The following is a 17,221-nucleotide window of genomic DNA, read 5'->3' as shown; positions in this document are numbered from 1 at the left end:
ACAAACTAGATTGCTTCTGGAATGCAAAGACATGGTCCAGTTAGAGGAACAGTGATGTTACAAAAACAATCAGATTGATACTTAGGGCAAAGCAGAGCCAGAAAGTAGGGCAGCAATTCTGCATGTTGTACTGGGGTGTTATGTTGATAACTCCTGAGGAAGTGGCTGTGAGAACACCAGTGTTCGGTATCTTCATTGTGCTGTTTCTTTAACGCTAGCTCTGTGCTAGAGTGTGAGCTTCTGTGCATTTTGGATTTAGTGGGGTATTTTTGGGGCTGGGATGTGTTGCAGGGTGTACCTCCACTATTAACTTTATGACAGTGATGAAATGAACTGCGATCAGAATTTGGGTAGGCTAGCAGTGTTATGTGAGTAGTAACAATGAAAACATTTCTTCACATTGCAGTGTAGTTTCCTCTAGACTGGCCTGTGTTGCTGCCCAGCATTCGCAGGGTATTAAGTAAGGATTAATGGAAAAGTGGTCTCCACGTTCTTAGGGTTGTAGCAGTTCATTTGACATCTTTGCAAAGTAATCTGTAAATGTAGACCTGTTTGTACTGCTTCAGTATATCTGAGTGGAATATAGGGACTGCTGAAGTAGTATTTTACTGCTGATTCGATTAAATCACTTAATTATTATTATCTCCTTTATGAAAAAAAGAAGAACAAGGAGTCAGCTATGTTACATTAAGGCATACGTGCCCCCATCCCACGAGCCGTGTGGACAGCTAGTAACGTTGGCCCCAGAAGAACATAAAAGTTTAACATTATTTTGTGGTGGTTGTTTTTTTGTTTTTTTTTTTTTTTTTCCAGCAGAACTCTTTATGAGTCAGTTGCACGTGGATTGGATATGGACTGAGTAGGTGATGATGCAATGCTGCAGAGGGCAGAGCACAGTGCAGTGTAAATCCACTTTCCATGTCCACCACATACAGTCAAATCAAAACTCACTTGTCTTATACTTGGCATCTGCCTGTACCCCTAGGCGTGTAAAACAAAATAATTGCTGACATTAATATAATAATATAAGAATACCAGCAAATGTATGTGCCTGTGAAGACGTGTTTGTTTTCTTGTTAGGCAGACAGGTAAGTTTTCTTATTATTAACCTTGGGCTTGTTATTTCATAAAATATTTTAAGTTAATGTGCTCATGTTAAAAAGCATGTTCAAAAAAATAAGGTCAAACTAATTTTATGGAGATTTTTTGCCTCCTTTATTTCCTGTTTTAGTACAAAGTGTATATGAAAATAGAAATTCTATTACTTACATACATTAACTATATTGTGTTTTATATGTGACCCAAGACAATTCCCTTTCACTCAGTGCAGCCCTAGCAAGCCAAAAGGTTGGACACCTATATATTAAGGTACTTGAAAATATCTAGGATGTGGTGAAACAACAACAGTAAATATTGAGTGCTGAGTCTGACTTTATTACTTCCATTTAAAAAAAAAAAAAAAGGACACTTGAGTCAAATCCAATTCCTGTGGTGCAGAACTAACTTTACTGTCTAATTATGGGCTTCTAAAGCTGAAAATCTGTCTGCTTTTTTTTTTTATTGCATTCTTCCGAAGCTGAACATGTGAAGTTTGAAATAGTGAATATGAATTAGTGTAGGTGGATTCCTTTAGTCAAGGTAGAGTTTTCTAGAAACAAGAAGAGATGATGGTAATACTTCTTCCCTGGCAGTAATCCACTCAAGAAGACAAAATCTTCTAAATTGAGGTATTCTCTAGCAGTATTTAATTTCTTTGAGTATCAGAGGCTTCAGATTCTGAAAGAAAATGCCAAGTTATGTAATTATTCTTGTTTTCCTTGCCTGAATACATGGTTAGCAAGTGTAGGGTTTTACACGTAGGGAGGAATAATTGCATGCACCAATACAGGCTAGGGGATGAGCTGCTGGAGAGGAGCTCTGCAGAGAGGGACCTGGGCGTCATGGTGGACGACAGGTTGGCCATGAGCCAGCAGTGTGCCCTCGTGGCCAAAAAGGCCAATGGCATTCTGGGGGGGCATTAAAAAGAGCGTGTCCAGCAGGTCGAGGGAGGTGATCCTCCCCCTCTACTCTGCCCTGCTAAGGCCTCATCTGGAGTACTGTGTCCAGTTCTGGGCTCCCCAGTACAAAAAAGACAGGGATCTCTTGGAAAGAGTCCAGCGGAGGGCCACAAAGATGGTGAAGGGCCTGGAGCATCTCCTCTATGAAGAAAGGCTAAGTGAACTGGGTCTGTTTAGCCTTGAGAAAAGACGACTGAGAGGGAACCTGATCCAGGTTTATAAATATCTGAGGTGTGGCGGCCATAGTGGTGAGGCCAGTCTCTTTTCAGTGGTACATGGAGACAGGACGAGGGGAAACGGACATAAACTGCAGCACAGGAAGTTTCGCACGAATGTGCGTAAGAACTTCTTCACGGTGAGGGTGACGGAGCACTGGAACGGGCTGCCCAGGGAGGTTGTGGAGTCTCCTTCTCTGGAGATATTCAAGTCTCGCCTGGATGCCTACCTGTGCGACCTGGTGTAGGGAACCTGCTTTGGCAGGGGGGTTGGTCTCGATGATCTCTAGAGGTCCCTTCCAACCCCTACAATTCTGTGATTCTGTGATGAGCAACTGGAACTGCTCAGAACTTCTAACTCATGTAATAGTTCCTGTGAGTGTATAAGTACCCTTCCCTGTGCATTCACGTGAACAGTTGTAATCTGCTGAAATAATCACCTTCTCTGAATGTCTGTTCACTAGTGATAACTCTTACGGGAATCACGAGATACTGTGATACAAGACAACCAGCATGGATTCACTAAGGGAAAGTCATGTCTGACCAGCCTTCTGTTATGGCTTAGCTGCATCAGTAGACAAGAGAAGAGCCACTGATATCATCTATCTGGAATTCAGTAACTACTTAGACGTGGTCCCCTGTAACATTCTTCTCTCTAAATTAGAAAGATATGTATTTGATAGGCAGACCATTGGATGGATGAGTTCTGGTTGCAAGATTGTACCCAGAGGGTAAGAGGTCAATGACTCCGTGTCTGGATGGAGGTCAGTGACGAGTGGTGTCCCTCACAGGTCAGTACTGACACTGATGCTCTTTAATATCTTCATCAGTGATATTAACAGTGGGATTGAGTGCACCCACAGCACATTTGTGGATGACACTGAGCTGTGTAGTGCAGACAATGTCTCAAGGGATGAGATGCCATTCAAAGAGATGTAAGCAGGCTGAGCAGCGAACCCAGGAGAACCTAATGAGGTTCAACAAATCCAAGTACAAGGTCTTGCACCTGGGTCATGGTCACCCGTGCTATTAGTACAAGCTGGGAGATGGAAGGATGGAGCATGGCCCTCCAAAAAAAACAAAATAAAACAAAAAACAAAAACAAACAAACAAACAAAAAAAACAACAAAGAGACTTAGGGAGTATTGGTGGATGGGAAGCTGGACATGAGCCAGCAGTGTGCCCTCACAGCCCAGAAAGCCAACTGTATGTTGGGCTGCATCAAAAGTGTGGCCGGCAGGTCAAGGTGGGGGTTCCTGTCTCTCTGCTCTGTGCTGGCGAGATTTCATCTGGAGAACTGTGTCCTCAGTACAGCAGGGACATCAGCTTGTTGGAGCATGTCCAGAGGAAGGTCCCAAAAATGATTCAGGGAATGAAATACCTTCTCTCTGAAGACAGACTGAGAGCTTGGAGGAAAAAAAAAAAAAAAGGCTCCAGGGAGACCTGAGAGAAGCCTTTCAATATCTAAAGGGGGCCTGTAAAAAAAAAAGAAGTGGACAGGCTCTTTAGCATGGTCTGTTGTTGTAGGGAGAGGGGAAATGTTTTCAAAAGAGGGAAGAACTAGACTGAATAGAAGGAAAAAGTTAATTGCAGTAAGAGTAGTAGAGCACAGGATCAAGTTGCCCAGAGATGTAGTAGATGCCTTATCACTGGAGACATTTTAAGTCAGGCTGGAAAGTGCTCTGAGCACCTGATCTAACTGCAGGTGTCCCCGTTCATTGCAGGGAAGTTGGACTAGAAGGCCTTTATCAGTCTCTTCCAATTCAAATGATTCTATGATTCAGAGTTGATAGTTTTTTTAGTTCTCAGGGGTCAGGAACTAATAGGAGTGTAATGCTGGAGGATTGTGGCAGCTGGTGAGGATGTTAAGTATCTATAGCCAGAGCGGTCTTGGTCATTTGTAGTCAATTCACAATTAAGTGTTGGAACTTTTTATTTTTATTATATTATTAATGATATGTAAGATCTTTATTTTTTAACTTCTCCATTTTATCCAGTCCCTAAGCAAAAGATTCTTACATGTAATGGATGTAGAAGAAATGCTTTCAAGAAAATAAATGTTCTAGTCACAACCAGGCAATATGTGATAGATAATTTTTCTCTAGAGTTAAATTTGCTCATACTCCTTTCTTCCCCTTCACTTTCTTCCCCTTCACTTTCTTCCCCTTCACTTTCTTCCCCTTCACTTTCTTCCCCTTCACTTTCTTCCCCTTCACTTTCTTCCCCTTCACTTTCTTCCCCTTCACTTTCTTCCCCTTCACTTTCTTCCCCTTCACTTTCTTCCCCTTCACTTTCTTCCCCTTCACTTTCTTCCCCTTCACTTTCTTCCCCTTCACTTTCTTCCCCTTCACGCCAAATATTCTCTCTGATTTGTATATTTAATTTTGTTTATGTATCAGCAGCTATGGAAAATACACCTATGATGAAAAGTAAAACAGGCCTTCAAGGAAATATTTTCTGCATGCTTAAAATTTTCCTCTTTCAGCACTTTGCTCATACATCAACAGCTTCATGAACGTTTTCTAAAAATTACTTGAGCTTACACTTTTTCTTTTTTTTTTTTTTTTGCTCAAACCTGGAACCAATCAGGGATGTTCCTATGACCATGCCTGCGTGCCCCCGCTGGGTACTAAATGCTCTCATAGAGCAGCATTGAGTCTATACAGCTCACAGGTATGCAAGGCAGTGCCATAGAGCTGCTTTTTCCTCTAACAAGCATTCCATGTGCTTGTTCGTTTGTCCCATCTGGCTATGGATTAAAATGCAGGGACACTTGAGGAGTGTGACCTTGTGTAATTATTCACATTATTTTGCCTTCAAAATTATACCAAGCTAGATTTACCTAGTTGGGACCAAGTTAAAAAATTCTTGTTAATAAATGGCTATGTGATGTCTCATGACATCTTAACTGTAGGTTATAGTTGGGTGAAGTCAAGATAAGGACTGCTGTATGTCCTCAGTTCCTCTGCCACCTTTACTGGCTTACCTCCACATGTTTCTACCTCCAGCCACTCTGGTTCCTGCTAAGAACCACATCTGTGAGTCATTCTGTAGGATCATGCACAAATGGCTCTGTTCTGCAGGTCTGTCAGCTGAGCTGTTTGAGGGCCTGGGAAGCTGTACTGATCAAGTTCAGTTCTTTGTTTGTTAGTCATTGCAATGGATGTGAAGACTGTGATTATCAGTAACGTTATTTAGTAGAGGATTCTTAGTTATTATACTTCCAGCAAACAGAAGAAAATTAAACAAAAGGAACTTGCTGGTTTAAGCAACCAGAAAGACGGCTTTAAATGAAGCACAACGTGTTTTACATGGCTGCATCTGGAAGATTCTTTAGTTAAGGTTTATCTGATCCTTTTATGGTCATTTCTTTAATGCTGTCTTTATTAACATTTCAGTAGCTTATCAAATGTTTTTAGATTTCTTTATATTTTACTTACCCTAAGTATTTTCACTTGTGCTTTCTCACTTGCTTTTGGCTTAACTCTTGTGATGGATGAAATACCCGGTAACGTTTGATTTCCATTAAAAAGCACTTATTTAACATGCACTCATTTCTTTTTTGCAAATGGTACTGGAACACTCCCTCAGAAAAATGACAAAATTGTTTTTCCTCCGTTGCAGTCACCATTTGTGCCTAACATTATGCATCAAGTTGGGGCAATTCAGTGAATGTACTGATGTCTAGGGTGCGTTCCTCCATGCTTTTCATGCAGTCAGTTTGATTTCTGCTCACATCTGAGCATTAGTTGTGCCTGAGACAGATGTTTGTTTTTAAGGTGTTGAGCTAAGGTGATATATGGCTGCTCAACAGCTCACTTTATAAATAGCAAACATGAATGAGGGAAGAACAAGCCTCAGTATATTTCAGGGAAGCACAGCTCCCCTGAAGACTGAAATCCAAACATTTCTGTACTCTAGCAAAAACTCTGTACTTTGTAGAGAACCAAAGAAGCTGTTACAAGTGGTGGGTCTGACTGTAGGGAATGGGAAGAGAAGGAAGTCAAAATAGAGTTGCGTGTTTGGCAGCCTATGCTGCGTGCTTCTGCATGACAGTAAAGGCATGCGTGTTCAAGGCTGAATAAACACTCCTCCTGTGTTCTGACGTGATTAACAGCTTAGACATATGATTGTACATTTTCTGGATAGATTCAGAACTGGTCCCCTTGCTCCTTCATCCTGTTTTTTATTGTATACTGTCATTCTGCTGCTATCAGAATGTGTATGCGTTTGCCTTCCTTTTGTTGGTAAATCAACATCCCTACAACTTGTGCTGTAAGGAAGGTAATTTGTCAAACCTTGGCAGCAGGTATCCCATACTTTGCCTTGCTTTGTTTCATTTTCTTTGCCAAGTCCTTTTTTTTTTTTTTTTTTCATATAACTGCATCTAAATCTATATAACAGAGGTTTTTTTCCACGTTCAAGGTTTTTTGTGAAACGTGTCACTCTGGAAGACTTATTTTTTTTGTTTTAAAGGTTGAAACAGGATGACAAAAGAAAAGAGTTGGATTCTTCTTTTATTATTAAAATATCCTGTACTGCTCCCTACTGGAAGAGTGGAATTCTATGTTTAATATTTAAAACTGCACCTAAAATGTAGGGTTTTTTTTATTTATTTAATGATATGTTTGACTTGAAAAAGATGACTTTTCCTGAGGGTGAATTTTTTACCCTTTAAGTTCTGAAGAAAAACACAAGGATAGAATTTGTATGAAATAACACTGAGATGAGTTGCCAAAACCTCATCTGATTTTGAATTACTGAAGTGTATCTTATGAGTGGCAAACAAACAAACAAAAAACAACACCTGAAGTGGCCTTAGTAATAGCTATTCTTTTTCATACTGTTTTCAACCAACTTGCAATTTCGAAAGCATTTTTAATGCTTTTACCATGGAATTGGACCAAAGCATTCTATGATTCTAAGTCTTGCTTGAGTTAAATGCATAATAAAATTTTCTTTTCAGCTCTGTGCAGAAGGAGTTATTACCCACAGGGGGTCTGTTTGTGAAATTTGCTGTGTAAGAAAGTCCATCTGGCAGTCACGGGGTGGAATTATTCTCTCAGTTCCTGTCAATTATAAAAGTTCTGTTGATTCTAATATGATGAAAGAGACCCTGGTAATTCTCCACAGCTGCACTATCTAGCCAATCTCAGCACGTGGAAAAGCACATCTGGTCTTCTGCTGTTATTAAATTAGAATTTGATCTGAGGTGTTTGTCTTGTATATTGCTGTTCAGCAGCTCGCTTTCTTAATAGCAAACATCAATGAGGAAGGACAACCTTTAATATTCTTCAAGTGAAAAAAATGTGTTAAATTGTGTGCTAAGATCTGTTGACATCATAGAAGTTATTTTTGACTATAGATTGCTGCAAGTGAGATCAGAATCAGCATCACTTTAGAACCTTAGCCGTTCGTCAGTTTTGTGGGGATGTGTTTGGAAGAATGGCAGACTGCAATGAAAAAAATAATTTGGGAATAAAATGGCACTGATTTGCTGTGTGTTTATACAGAGCATTAGATGTCATCAACTTTTTCGAGTATCTGAAAGGAACTTAGTGTGGTTCTGGTGAAACTTGTTAGCGCTGACCTCAATAACTCAGAATTAGTGACAAAGATGAGTCTGGCACACTCAACTTGAGCTTTTCTCTTTGAATTAGCTTATTATGCATAGAGAACACTGAATTCAAGAAACAGCTCATACTAGTTGCAGGGAGTAGACATTTCTAACATAACCAAATGTAAATATTTTTAATCTGTGTTATGTATTTGATGTTAATGAATCTTTAAGACATTAACGTGCTTATTAAATTGCACATGGTGTTAATACTGAAAGATCTAAAGGAGAACTGCTCCCTGATCTTCTCTTAAACCTCTCACTGTTTGTACTAAGCGTAAGAGCAGCTTGGCTTTTAGTACAGTCAAACCTTGTGGTGTTAGTTCCTTGTCAGCTGGCTCTGCAGCAGGAGGGAACATGAAGTGATCAAAGCAATCGCTGATGTCACAAGTTTCCCCTCTTGCTATTTGTCTGGCTCAGTACTGCTTTCTGAAGGACCCTAGTCTTGAAAATCAAAGACTTGAATTTATCGATTTTATTTTGAAGTTTCTGCTGCAGTACTTCTTTCACAATGAATACTCGTATTCTGAATGCCGCAGTGTGCTGGATTCCTGCTATATAATGTATTAATAGTTTTCTCTGCGTGTTTGTGTGAAATGTGGGGAGAAAAGTCTGCTGAAAAGATGATAAAGAAATGGCTGTCGCCCACTTTTATGAGGATGATGAATTAGTTCTTCATTATTTGCTTTACAAGTCCTGGAGGAGACAGAGCATCTGGTATGTTAGGGTTTGCACAATTGCATAGGGCTTCCATTCCATTAAGATCTTCTTTTTGAGTCTCTATTTTGCAGAAATATTTTTATTTGCTAAACTCTGTTACAAGTAATACCATAAAAATTGCGGCTTAATAGTAAACAAAATGCAGTGAACTGCCCCATGTAGAAAATGTGCAGAGCAGATGAAAAAAAAGTTGTAGAATTGTGTTAATATTTTGCCCTAAAATAAACAAGTCTAATAAAAATACTGGAATTTTTGCTCTAAATTTGTTTTTCTCTTGCTTAGTGTGTCTTAATAAAAAGAGAGAGAGAAAGCTTATGGAGGCTAAATATGATACATAAACAGTTATAATATACAGATAAATAAACAGTCTAAAATTTGAACTTAACTGAATATGAAATGGAGCTGCAGTTAACAGACATACAAACATATATATCAGATACAATATAACCCATAGCGTGTATGTCACATTAACTCTGAGTGATATTGACACCTATGCTACAAATATCCTTTTTATTTATAGACAAAACACATCTTGCTACTTTTTCCTAAATTGAGTAGTCAGTTCCATGGAAGCTCTAATTCCATCCCATCCAGATCAAATTGCTCAGAGGAAAAATATTTCAGTAGTGATGCTTAAACATCAAAACAGATGCTCATCTGGAAGATGGCCCGTGTTCCATAAAAATTGATAAAATACTTCTATGTTTCCATATACATCAAGACTTGGGTTATTGCTTTTGTAATATTTTTATCAAATTTAATTCATGCATATGTTGGAGGCATTGTCAATCATATCAATGTGTGCTTTCGGCAATTTCTTTTGACACTTGGCTGCATACATTAGCTCCCCCTCCCCATCCTCCTTCCCCCCTCCACCCCCCAATCAGGAAAGTGAGACAGGACAGGCGAGGCAGCTACCTGGCTTCTGGAAGCTCACTCAGCACAATCCCAGCCAAGGCCTGTCCTGACTGTCTGCTGGGGGGAGCACCAGTCTGCTTACCTCGGAGGCTCTCCTGGAACTGCAAGTTTCCAAATCCTCCGAAGGGGAGCAAGCTGAAGCATGCCCAGCTGTTTTCAACTCACTGCAGTTATCTGCCATTCAGCTGAACCTTTTCTGTATTTGCAGCTGTTGTCTCCTATCTTTTTGCAGGAGTTTTGCAACATTTATAACATACTAATTTCTCACAATTAGTCACAAATCATACTGTAATTATAATGATGTGTAAGATAGATCAGTGTTGTGCTGAGCATGTGTGTATATGTCTGGTATTGCCAGAATTGCTCTCAGATTCTCATGTGTCCTTCTCTATTTTCTTGTCTTTTTTTTTTTTTTCTTTTGCTTTAGATTAGTTTTATTATTATTAAAACACACAGTTGTTCACTCATCTTTCCCTTTCTGTCTGTTACATGTAGTATCTGTATTGTCCCGGAATCATTCTTGCATTTTCTGCAGTTGTCATCAGGGAAGAAGGCATCCTTTATTAAAATGTTGGGAGTTGCTATACAAAAGACATCAAATCAGTAACCAAGTTTTCTGCTTTGTTATCAGGAAGCCACGGACTCCTAGGTAGGGAATTGCAATAGCAGAGATCACTGAAAGTGGTTGTGCCTGGTTTACAGCGTTTTGATTTGTGTTCAAGGTGACACAACACATTTCAGAATCAGTAGCAGGTTTGTAATGAGATCTGAACATTCACAGAGCTGCAAAGTTTCATTGCTGGTACACAGCTTGAGCATGTTGGCTGTTAAAAACTTTCAAGGTGTTGTTGAAAGCGTCTGTAGTTTCACAAACTTAAGTTGCTCTCTGAACTGTAAAGAATTATGTTAGATACTTTCATGCATCGTGTTATGCATAGAGGTTTCTGTACTTCAGAGAGAAGAGTAAATTCATACTTTTTTGCTAGTGTTACACTGGCATGTTACAGGTATATGGTGTGACTAAACCAACTGGACCTCAGTATGGAAATAAACCGTGTGATTCGTACTTATCACACAAACACGTGTGGTTTGGGCAGGATTTTCAAACCTTTCATAAAGTTTGGTTGAAATGAGCAAAACTGTACTGAAGTATTTAAAGGAATTTCAGTATACGAATGAAGTGGTAATGTCCCTTGGGACTATCGTGATTTGTGTGTCAACAGGTATATACTTGGTTTTTGATAAAGTCTACTAATTTCATTTAGGAAAAAAAATCTTTGAATCTGAGTCTTGCTTTTCATAAGTTAACTTCTGCTTCCTTTAAACCTATGAAGTTCCTGTACCAAGAAGCTATAAGAACAGACTCAGGTCTTTTTATGTTGTTGTACTGCAGCGCATCAGTTTTAGTAACCTAGGCCTTTCAATGCCTAACTTATTTCTCACAATTATACTCTCTTCAGTTTCTTGGCAGTACAGAAGTGGAGCAGCCCAAAGGCACAGAAGTTGTAAGAGATGCTGTTAGAAAGTTAAAGGTAAGAAACCATGAAGTACAATACACCATGACATTTGTGTTACAACACATGGAGTACACATGTAAGTTAAGTCTTTGGTGCCAGAAACCAGCAGTGCGAACGTCCTACCAAGACTTAAGTGAGCTGTGGTGGGTCTATGGGCACTGGTTGTTCCTCGCTGCTATTCATCTGAAACTCGTTTTTTTGTTTCTGTGCAGAGTGACTATTAGTCTGGTGGTGAAGGTTTGGGACACTGATGTGAGTGCTGGTCACCCTCCAGCTGTGTTAACTGTTGATATGTTTGAAAGTAGACTTGTTGTGAGAAGAAAAATGGGTACAAACTAATCTACATGTGTTTATGACAATGGATATGACTGCCTTGTTCTCCAGGTCTTTGTTTTATTGTAAAGGTTTGTGCCCACTCTGTCCATGTTCTGGTATATACTGTTGAGAGGCTGAGAAAATCAGATAGGTACGATTTCTTTTTGATTGTATGTTCTGGGGCACTGAGGGACTTGACAGACAAGCGGAATTAATCACGAAGAAATGACCAAAGAGACAAACAGGAAACCTGTGTTCATCATGTGATAATATTCTTTGGTTTAAACCATGATGTAGTAGCACTTGCTAGTTACAGACTTGTTGAGGGTTAATAACTGATGATACAACCTTCATTTCACTGGTAGAGACAGCTGATGTGCTTTAAAGCACTTCACATACTAAGAATTGTGGTGGGAAATGCTGATGTGATTTATCTGTCAGTTGACCTCACAGCAGAATTGAGCTGTTTTGTACTTAGCTTCCTAATGCTACTGGAACATTGCTTTTCTTAGCTGTAAAAAGTGCTTCCATAATGTAAAAAGTTATTTCCATAACATTTTGAAGGATTTTCAGTGTTGCTTTAAACAGAAGTCCTCTGAAGTGGAAGGAAAATTTTGAGAATCAATATTGAAAAACTTGAGTTTTGTGCGTAATTACTATGATAATAAAAAAAAAAAAAAACAGAGGAAAGAGGGCATGAAACAGACTTCACGTAGTTGAACTTGTAAGGATGAAGGTTCCCTTGAACAAGTCTTGTTTTTTTCTACAGGACTGATTAGTAATTATGTTTTGCTCTACCAAAATACTACAGCTGCCATTAAATACTCGGTTAGTCAGTGCCTAGTGTGTTACGTGAAAAAACTTGACTGCAGTTCGTCAGAGGTTATAAGATAGTTGTTTCCCTATGCAAGTCTATGTAGGTATGATCCTTTTTTAATAGCTGCAGCATGATTATATGGATTGTTTTCAATCACAGGGTTGTTAATTGTTAATCAGTATTTAATGAAAATTATTACTTATTAAAATGACTCTTCGTTAACGTATGGGGCCATTTTTATGACTGGAATGCATTGGACTATTGATACTTCACGTACTATTATGGCAAGCTATTTTTCATCACATCATCAAACGATGGGGGAACATACATCTGATGTGCAGCTTTACTTCAAATCAGAAAGCCTCAGTTCATACAGAAAAAAGAATTTTTCACTTCCTAACAGTTTTGTGCGAGACTAGCACACAACTCTGCAAACTTGCTTTTACCAGCAGGTGGAGCTAACGTCCTACAGTAAGAGATAAAATCGAGGAAATGACTTGATGCTTCATTCTACTTATTTTATCCTGATCATACTTCCTAAACGCTTTTTGATTTTGGTTGGTCAGTTGCAGTTTTGAACACACAGTTGTTTCAAGCATCTATATTTAATTTTCCTAGGTTATGCAGTGAGCGTTTTGTTTTCTAGTCAGAGTTTTCCCTTGTTTTCAAATTTCTTGTGACTGTAGTGCAGGGTGAAGAAGAAATTTGGACTTTAACACTTCCATTCCTAAGATAAAGCAGATTGTTCTCATAATTAATTACAAGCACTTTTTTCACGTTTTCTAATTAGAATAATTTCTAGAATGAATTTAACTTAGAGAAATGTTACCAAGTTGTTGGATCAACATGCTTGTATTCAAATGTGTGAATGTTGTCAAGTCACGCTTCATAAAATAAAGGGTTACTTCTTTTAAGTAATTAAGGCTATAATGTTTAATTGAGACTGTAGAAATGAATTTCAACCTTCTCAAAATGTTCAAGTGTTGACAGGAGAGAAGAGATTGCAAGTTCAGTGTAACAAATGGAAAGGATGGTGTCATCAGACACTGTTAGAAACTGTTTTGGAATGGGCTTTGGTAGAAACCACGAATAAATGCTTGTTTACACTGTTTCTCCATGACTTCCCTTAAAAGGTCCAACCTTGACACTGTTCTCTTTTATTCACTTTCAAGCTCAGTCTCCCCTTTCTCCTCTTTTTTTTTTTTTTCTCTCCTGTAAATGAAGATGAGAGATAATGTCAGTGGCACTTAAAAGTCACTTGAAATATTCTTCATTGCTCCCTGACCATTAACATAAGCAAAATGAAGGATGGATACTCTCACAAAGGATTGCATGACGTGTCAAGCTGCTGTCTTTAGCATGCCGTCAGTGCTAATGTTCTGAGCTTCCTTTCATGGTTAAACTGGGTCACGCTGCTTCTTGAAGGAACAGAGAAGAGCAGAAAACAGAAACCTTTCACTGCTGGGAGGAAGAGATTTCCAGACAGGCCTTACAGCCATGGCATTTTGCTTTGAAGTACTTGAGAAAGCAGAATTTGTGTCTGGGAACGAAAGCATGTCAGATGAGAAGTGTTAAAGAAGAGAATACCCGATTTCTTTCAACAGACAAAAATCTTCAAGCAATGAGAGATGGAAAAAGAATTTTTATTGCATTGTCATCTACAATTACAAGTCTATGTAGTTATTAATAGATCAGAGACTTCTCAGTCCAGTGTGTCTTGGGAGAATAAAATACTTAACTCTTGATGGTGGATTTCTGAGGCAGCTTGTTCCCTACCCAACTGACTATTGAGATATACCTGTAGTCTTTTCATTCTTGTAGTCTTCTTGACACTTTTTCTGAGATGATAGTTTCATTAGATCCACAAAAAGTGTGTGTGAGACCTTGGACCATAATGGGGTCTAGTGGCTTTTTTCTTCAGACATCATCCATTAGAATGGATGGCATGCATGAAGTGCAGTGTGAGGTGTCTGATACTGGAAGTGTGTGCAGGAGGAAGGAATCGAACATGTGTTTCCCAGGCTGAAGATCAACACCCAAATAATAGAAATTTCTTCCTTTGACATTTCAAGTTTATCTCGAGTAAATGATAGAATCATGCAGAGAAGTGTAAATACTAAGTAAAATCTCACTGATTTTATTTGCACAATGTAATTTGGCTGAAAATTTTCTAACCATTTTTTTGTTAGCTTACACTTGTGACAGATTGTATGTGATGTATGTCTTTTTCCTCGTGTTGTTTTTGCTGATTAACCTTCTGATTGTTGTTTGCTAATGCTGTACTGGGGGCATAAGGAATTCAAATTTAACTATTATTAATATGAGAGCATGTTATTTTACCTGCTGCTGTAATGAAAAATATATGGAAGTGTTTTTCTTGTTTAAAAAATTAACAACAAAAAACAACTTAGTAAAAGCATTGAAAATAGTTTGTTTTGTGTTTTTCCTCTTAAAAAAAAAAAAAAAAAAAAAAAGAAATATGGTGTTAATTCCAAAGCAGTTAAATAAAAGCTAGCTCATCCCCCTGAGCTGCTCAAACTACTATTGGACCAAATTTGAGTGCCTTGCCCGAGAACAATAAATGTATAAAGTAACGGCTTAAGAATTTGGCCCATCCTATCCCTTCCCAGGCCATGCTCTGATTCATTATAGTTTTATATCGTTGTCCATTTTGATGCCAATGGGAGGCTACAGATTTTTTCCTTCTTATATAATGTTGTTACTGTGTGCGATATAAATATTTGTTTCAAATTAGTGCTGAATGGACGAAATTGCATTTGTAAGTCTCCTGTGCCCAGAGGCACCCAAATGTCCATTTTACAAAAAAAGGACAAGCAAATATAAGGAGAGAGGGGAAAAAAGCCAAATGGCAGATAGCTGGGTAAGATTTGGTGTTTTAAGGTCGAGTTTGCAAAGTGGCTGAACCAGGCTTTCTGAGGAGGTCAGCTGTGGCATTACCCTGTGTCTGTATGGTATCTGCTCTTACACAGAACAGGGAGCAGGCAGGAAAAGCATCAAGAAAGAAAACAGCTGTACATGCAGATGTTCTGGATTTATCAACATGCACATTTCAGTCATTGGACCTCAGCAGACATTCGGTTAAAAATCTTGTTCATCTCTCCAGATGTCTCTGAAGTCCTTACATGTTTCATCATTAACTTGTTCTTGATTTGCCTCCTCTGTATATCTGACAGACCTTGTAAAGTGGTTTTGCTATCTCTTGCAAATTTTCTCAGTTTTATCAACGTTCTGGATTTGGAGACCTCAGAACACAGAATTTGGGTTGCTGTTTCACTAGCAGCTGATTCAGTGCACTCTTTCTTAAGGATATATTTAAAATTTCCATGGTTTGGGTTCTTTGCTTCATGAGGAGAGTCTCTAGTTTGTAGAAAGCCAACCATGACATCAGGCTATGCTTAATTATGTAGTGTTCTGCTTGGTTGTGTTGCTTTATTTCTAACTCCATCAGCACTGGTATTCTGCAGGTTTTCCCTGCAGTGATTTTAAATTTCACTACAGTTCATGAGTAACTTTTCTCCCCATTTTTTTTTTTTTTTTAATCTTTTTTCAGTCTGCAGATTTTAACAGTTTTCTTCCTGGTCATTTTTCAATACTGTCTTGCTTAAGAAATAAACACTGCTGGAATACATTAGAAACATACCTTCCCAATGACAATTTCCTGTTTATAACTGCATCTGGAGACTAATGTAACTAAGTTCACTAATACTTTCTTGGTATTGCTTCATTTCCTAAATAAAATGACATGCAAAGCTCACTGAAGTGCCTTGTCTATTTTGACAAGCTGCATTTGCACACAAGTGTTGGTGTAAAATCCATATTTATCAGCATTAATTTCATCTTGATAGAGTTCTTCAGTTCGTGTGCCTGATATATACCTTTTGGAAGCAGAGAAATGGAAGGGTCATTCTTTTTATCCTTGCTTAGTATTGGCACAGAATTACCTTCTGGAACATCCTTGTATGTTATAAGACTTCTGGACTACTTGGAGCAAGCTTTGGCCATCTGCTCTAAAACTTGTGCAAGTTACTCAGATCATTTTTTTTTCAATGTACGCTATGGCTTTAACTCAGTAAAATTAAGTGTTCTTTATGCCTGTTGTTCTTACTGCACAGAAATACTTGCGTGCATCTAGCTTGTAAAAGGACATTTCCAAAAAACCAGAGTTGATTCAGGTTTGAGGCTGTTCCAATTAAGTGTGTAGTCCAGGATTATCTGCTGTGAGTGAATGTAAACTTCATTTGAGAAATGAAAGCTCAAAGGTAAATATGTCAGTGTGTCACAGCATGCAGGAATGGCATCACATTACAGGAATGGCATCAGACTGGCAATCCTGCTGTGAACAGGAACAAATTCTCCCCTAGACCCAGTCTTGTGCTCACTGCATTCAGTTATACAAGAGCACAGGTTTCAGGACAGCATACTCGTATGGGTGACGAGCTGACATTCCAGACTCTGGGCCTCAGTGAGGCATCTTCTTTATCTGTTATTTGAAAATATAATTCCTGATTGTCAGAGGTGAGAGAGTACAGGGGCAGTTAATGGAGCAAAAAAAGTAATGCTGAATCTTTGCTAATAACGTTACCTAAATTCACGACACTTGCTTTGACTGTATCACATTTGGGGCACTGCTTATTTTATCAGCAAATCCCCTTGTGAAATTATCAGTTCACAAGGGGAAAGGTAAAAAAATCAGATCCGGCTGCTGAAGAAAGAGTAATAAAAGGATAAAAATTGTGTTAAATAGGACGTGTGACCCAGTCATACAAAATGTCATCTAGTGATCTGATAGTGAACAGATCCTGAGAATACAATAGCAAAGATCAAACACGTCTTTGGTGTGGACAGTTGTAGTGCTTTCATACTCAACCAATTTAAAATAAATGATTTTCTTAAAACGTATGATACACATCCTCCATGAGTGTACAGAAATGAGTACGGAGTTACTGTGTTGTAGGGGGGGAAAAATTCACTGCTAAACAACCAAGCAGATAACAGTCTGTCTGCAGGAGTTTTCCTAGGCAACT

At 38.6% G+C, this 17,221-nt stretch overlaps 1 protein-coding gene across 14 annotated transcripts in view; it reads left to right on the top strand.

Annotated features, from left to right (window-relative positions):
- Positions 1 to 17,221, top strand: part of GULP1 (GULP PTB domain containing engulfment adaptor 1) — a 166,256-nt gene that overhangs the window by 95,667 nt on the left and 53,368 nt on the right. For all 14 annotated transcript variants that reach the window (XM_085227613.1, XM_085227616.1, XM_085227617.1 and 11 more), the window contains one exon: positions 10,988 to 11,059. In XM_085227613.1, the coding sequence (XP_085083739.1) occupies positions 10,988 to 11,059 (72 nt within the window). The remainder of the gene's footprint in view (positions 1 to 10,987; positions 11,060 to 17,221) is intronic.

Source organism: Meleagris gallopavo, chromosome 7 (assembly GCF_905368555.1).
Source record: "Meleagris gallopavo chromosome 7, MGAL_WU_HG_1.1, whole genome shotgun sequence".
Lineage (NCBI taxonomy): Eukaryota > Metazoa > Chordata > Aves > Galliformes > Phasianidae > Meleagris > Meleagris gallopavo.
The sequence above is the reverse complement of the archived record's forward strand: the minus strand, read 5'-3'. Positions and strand labels throughout refer to the sequence as shown.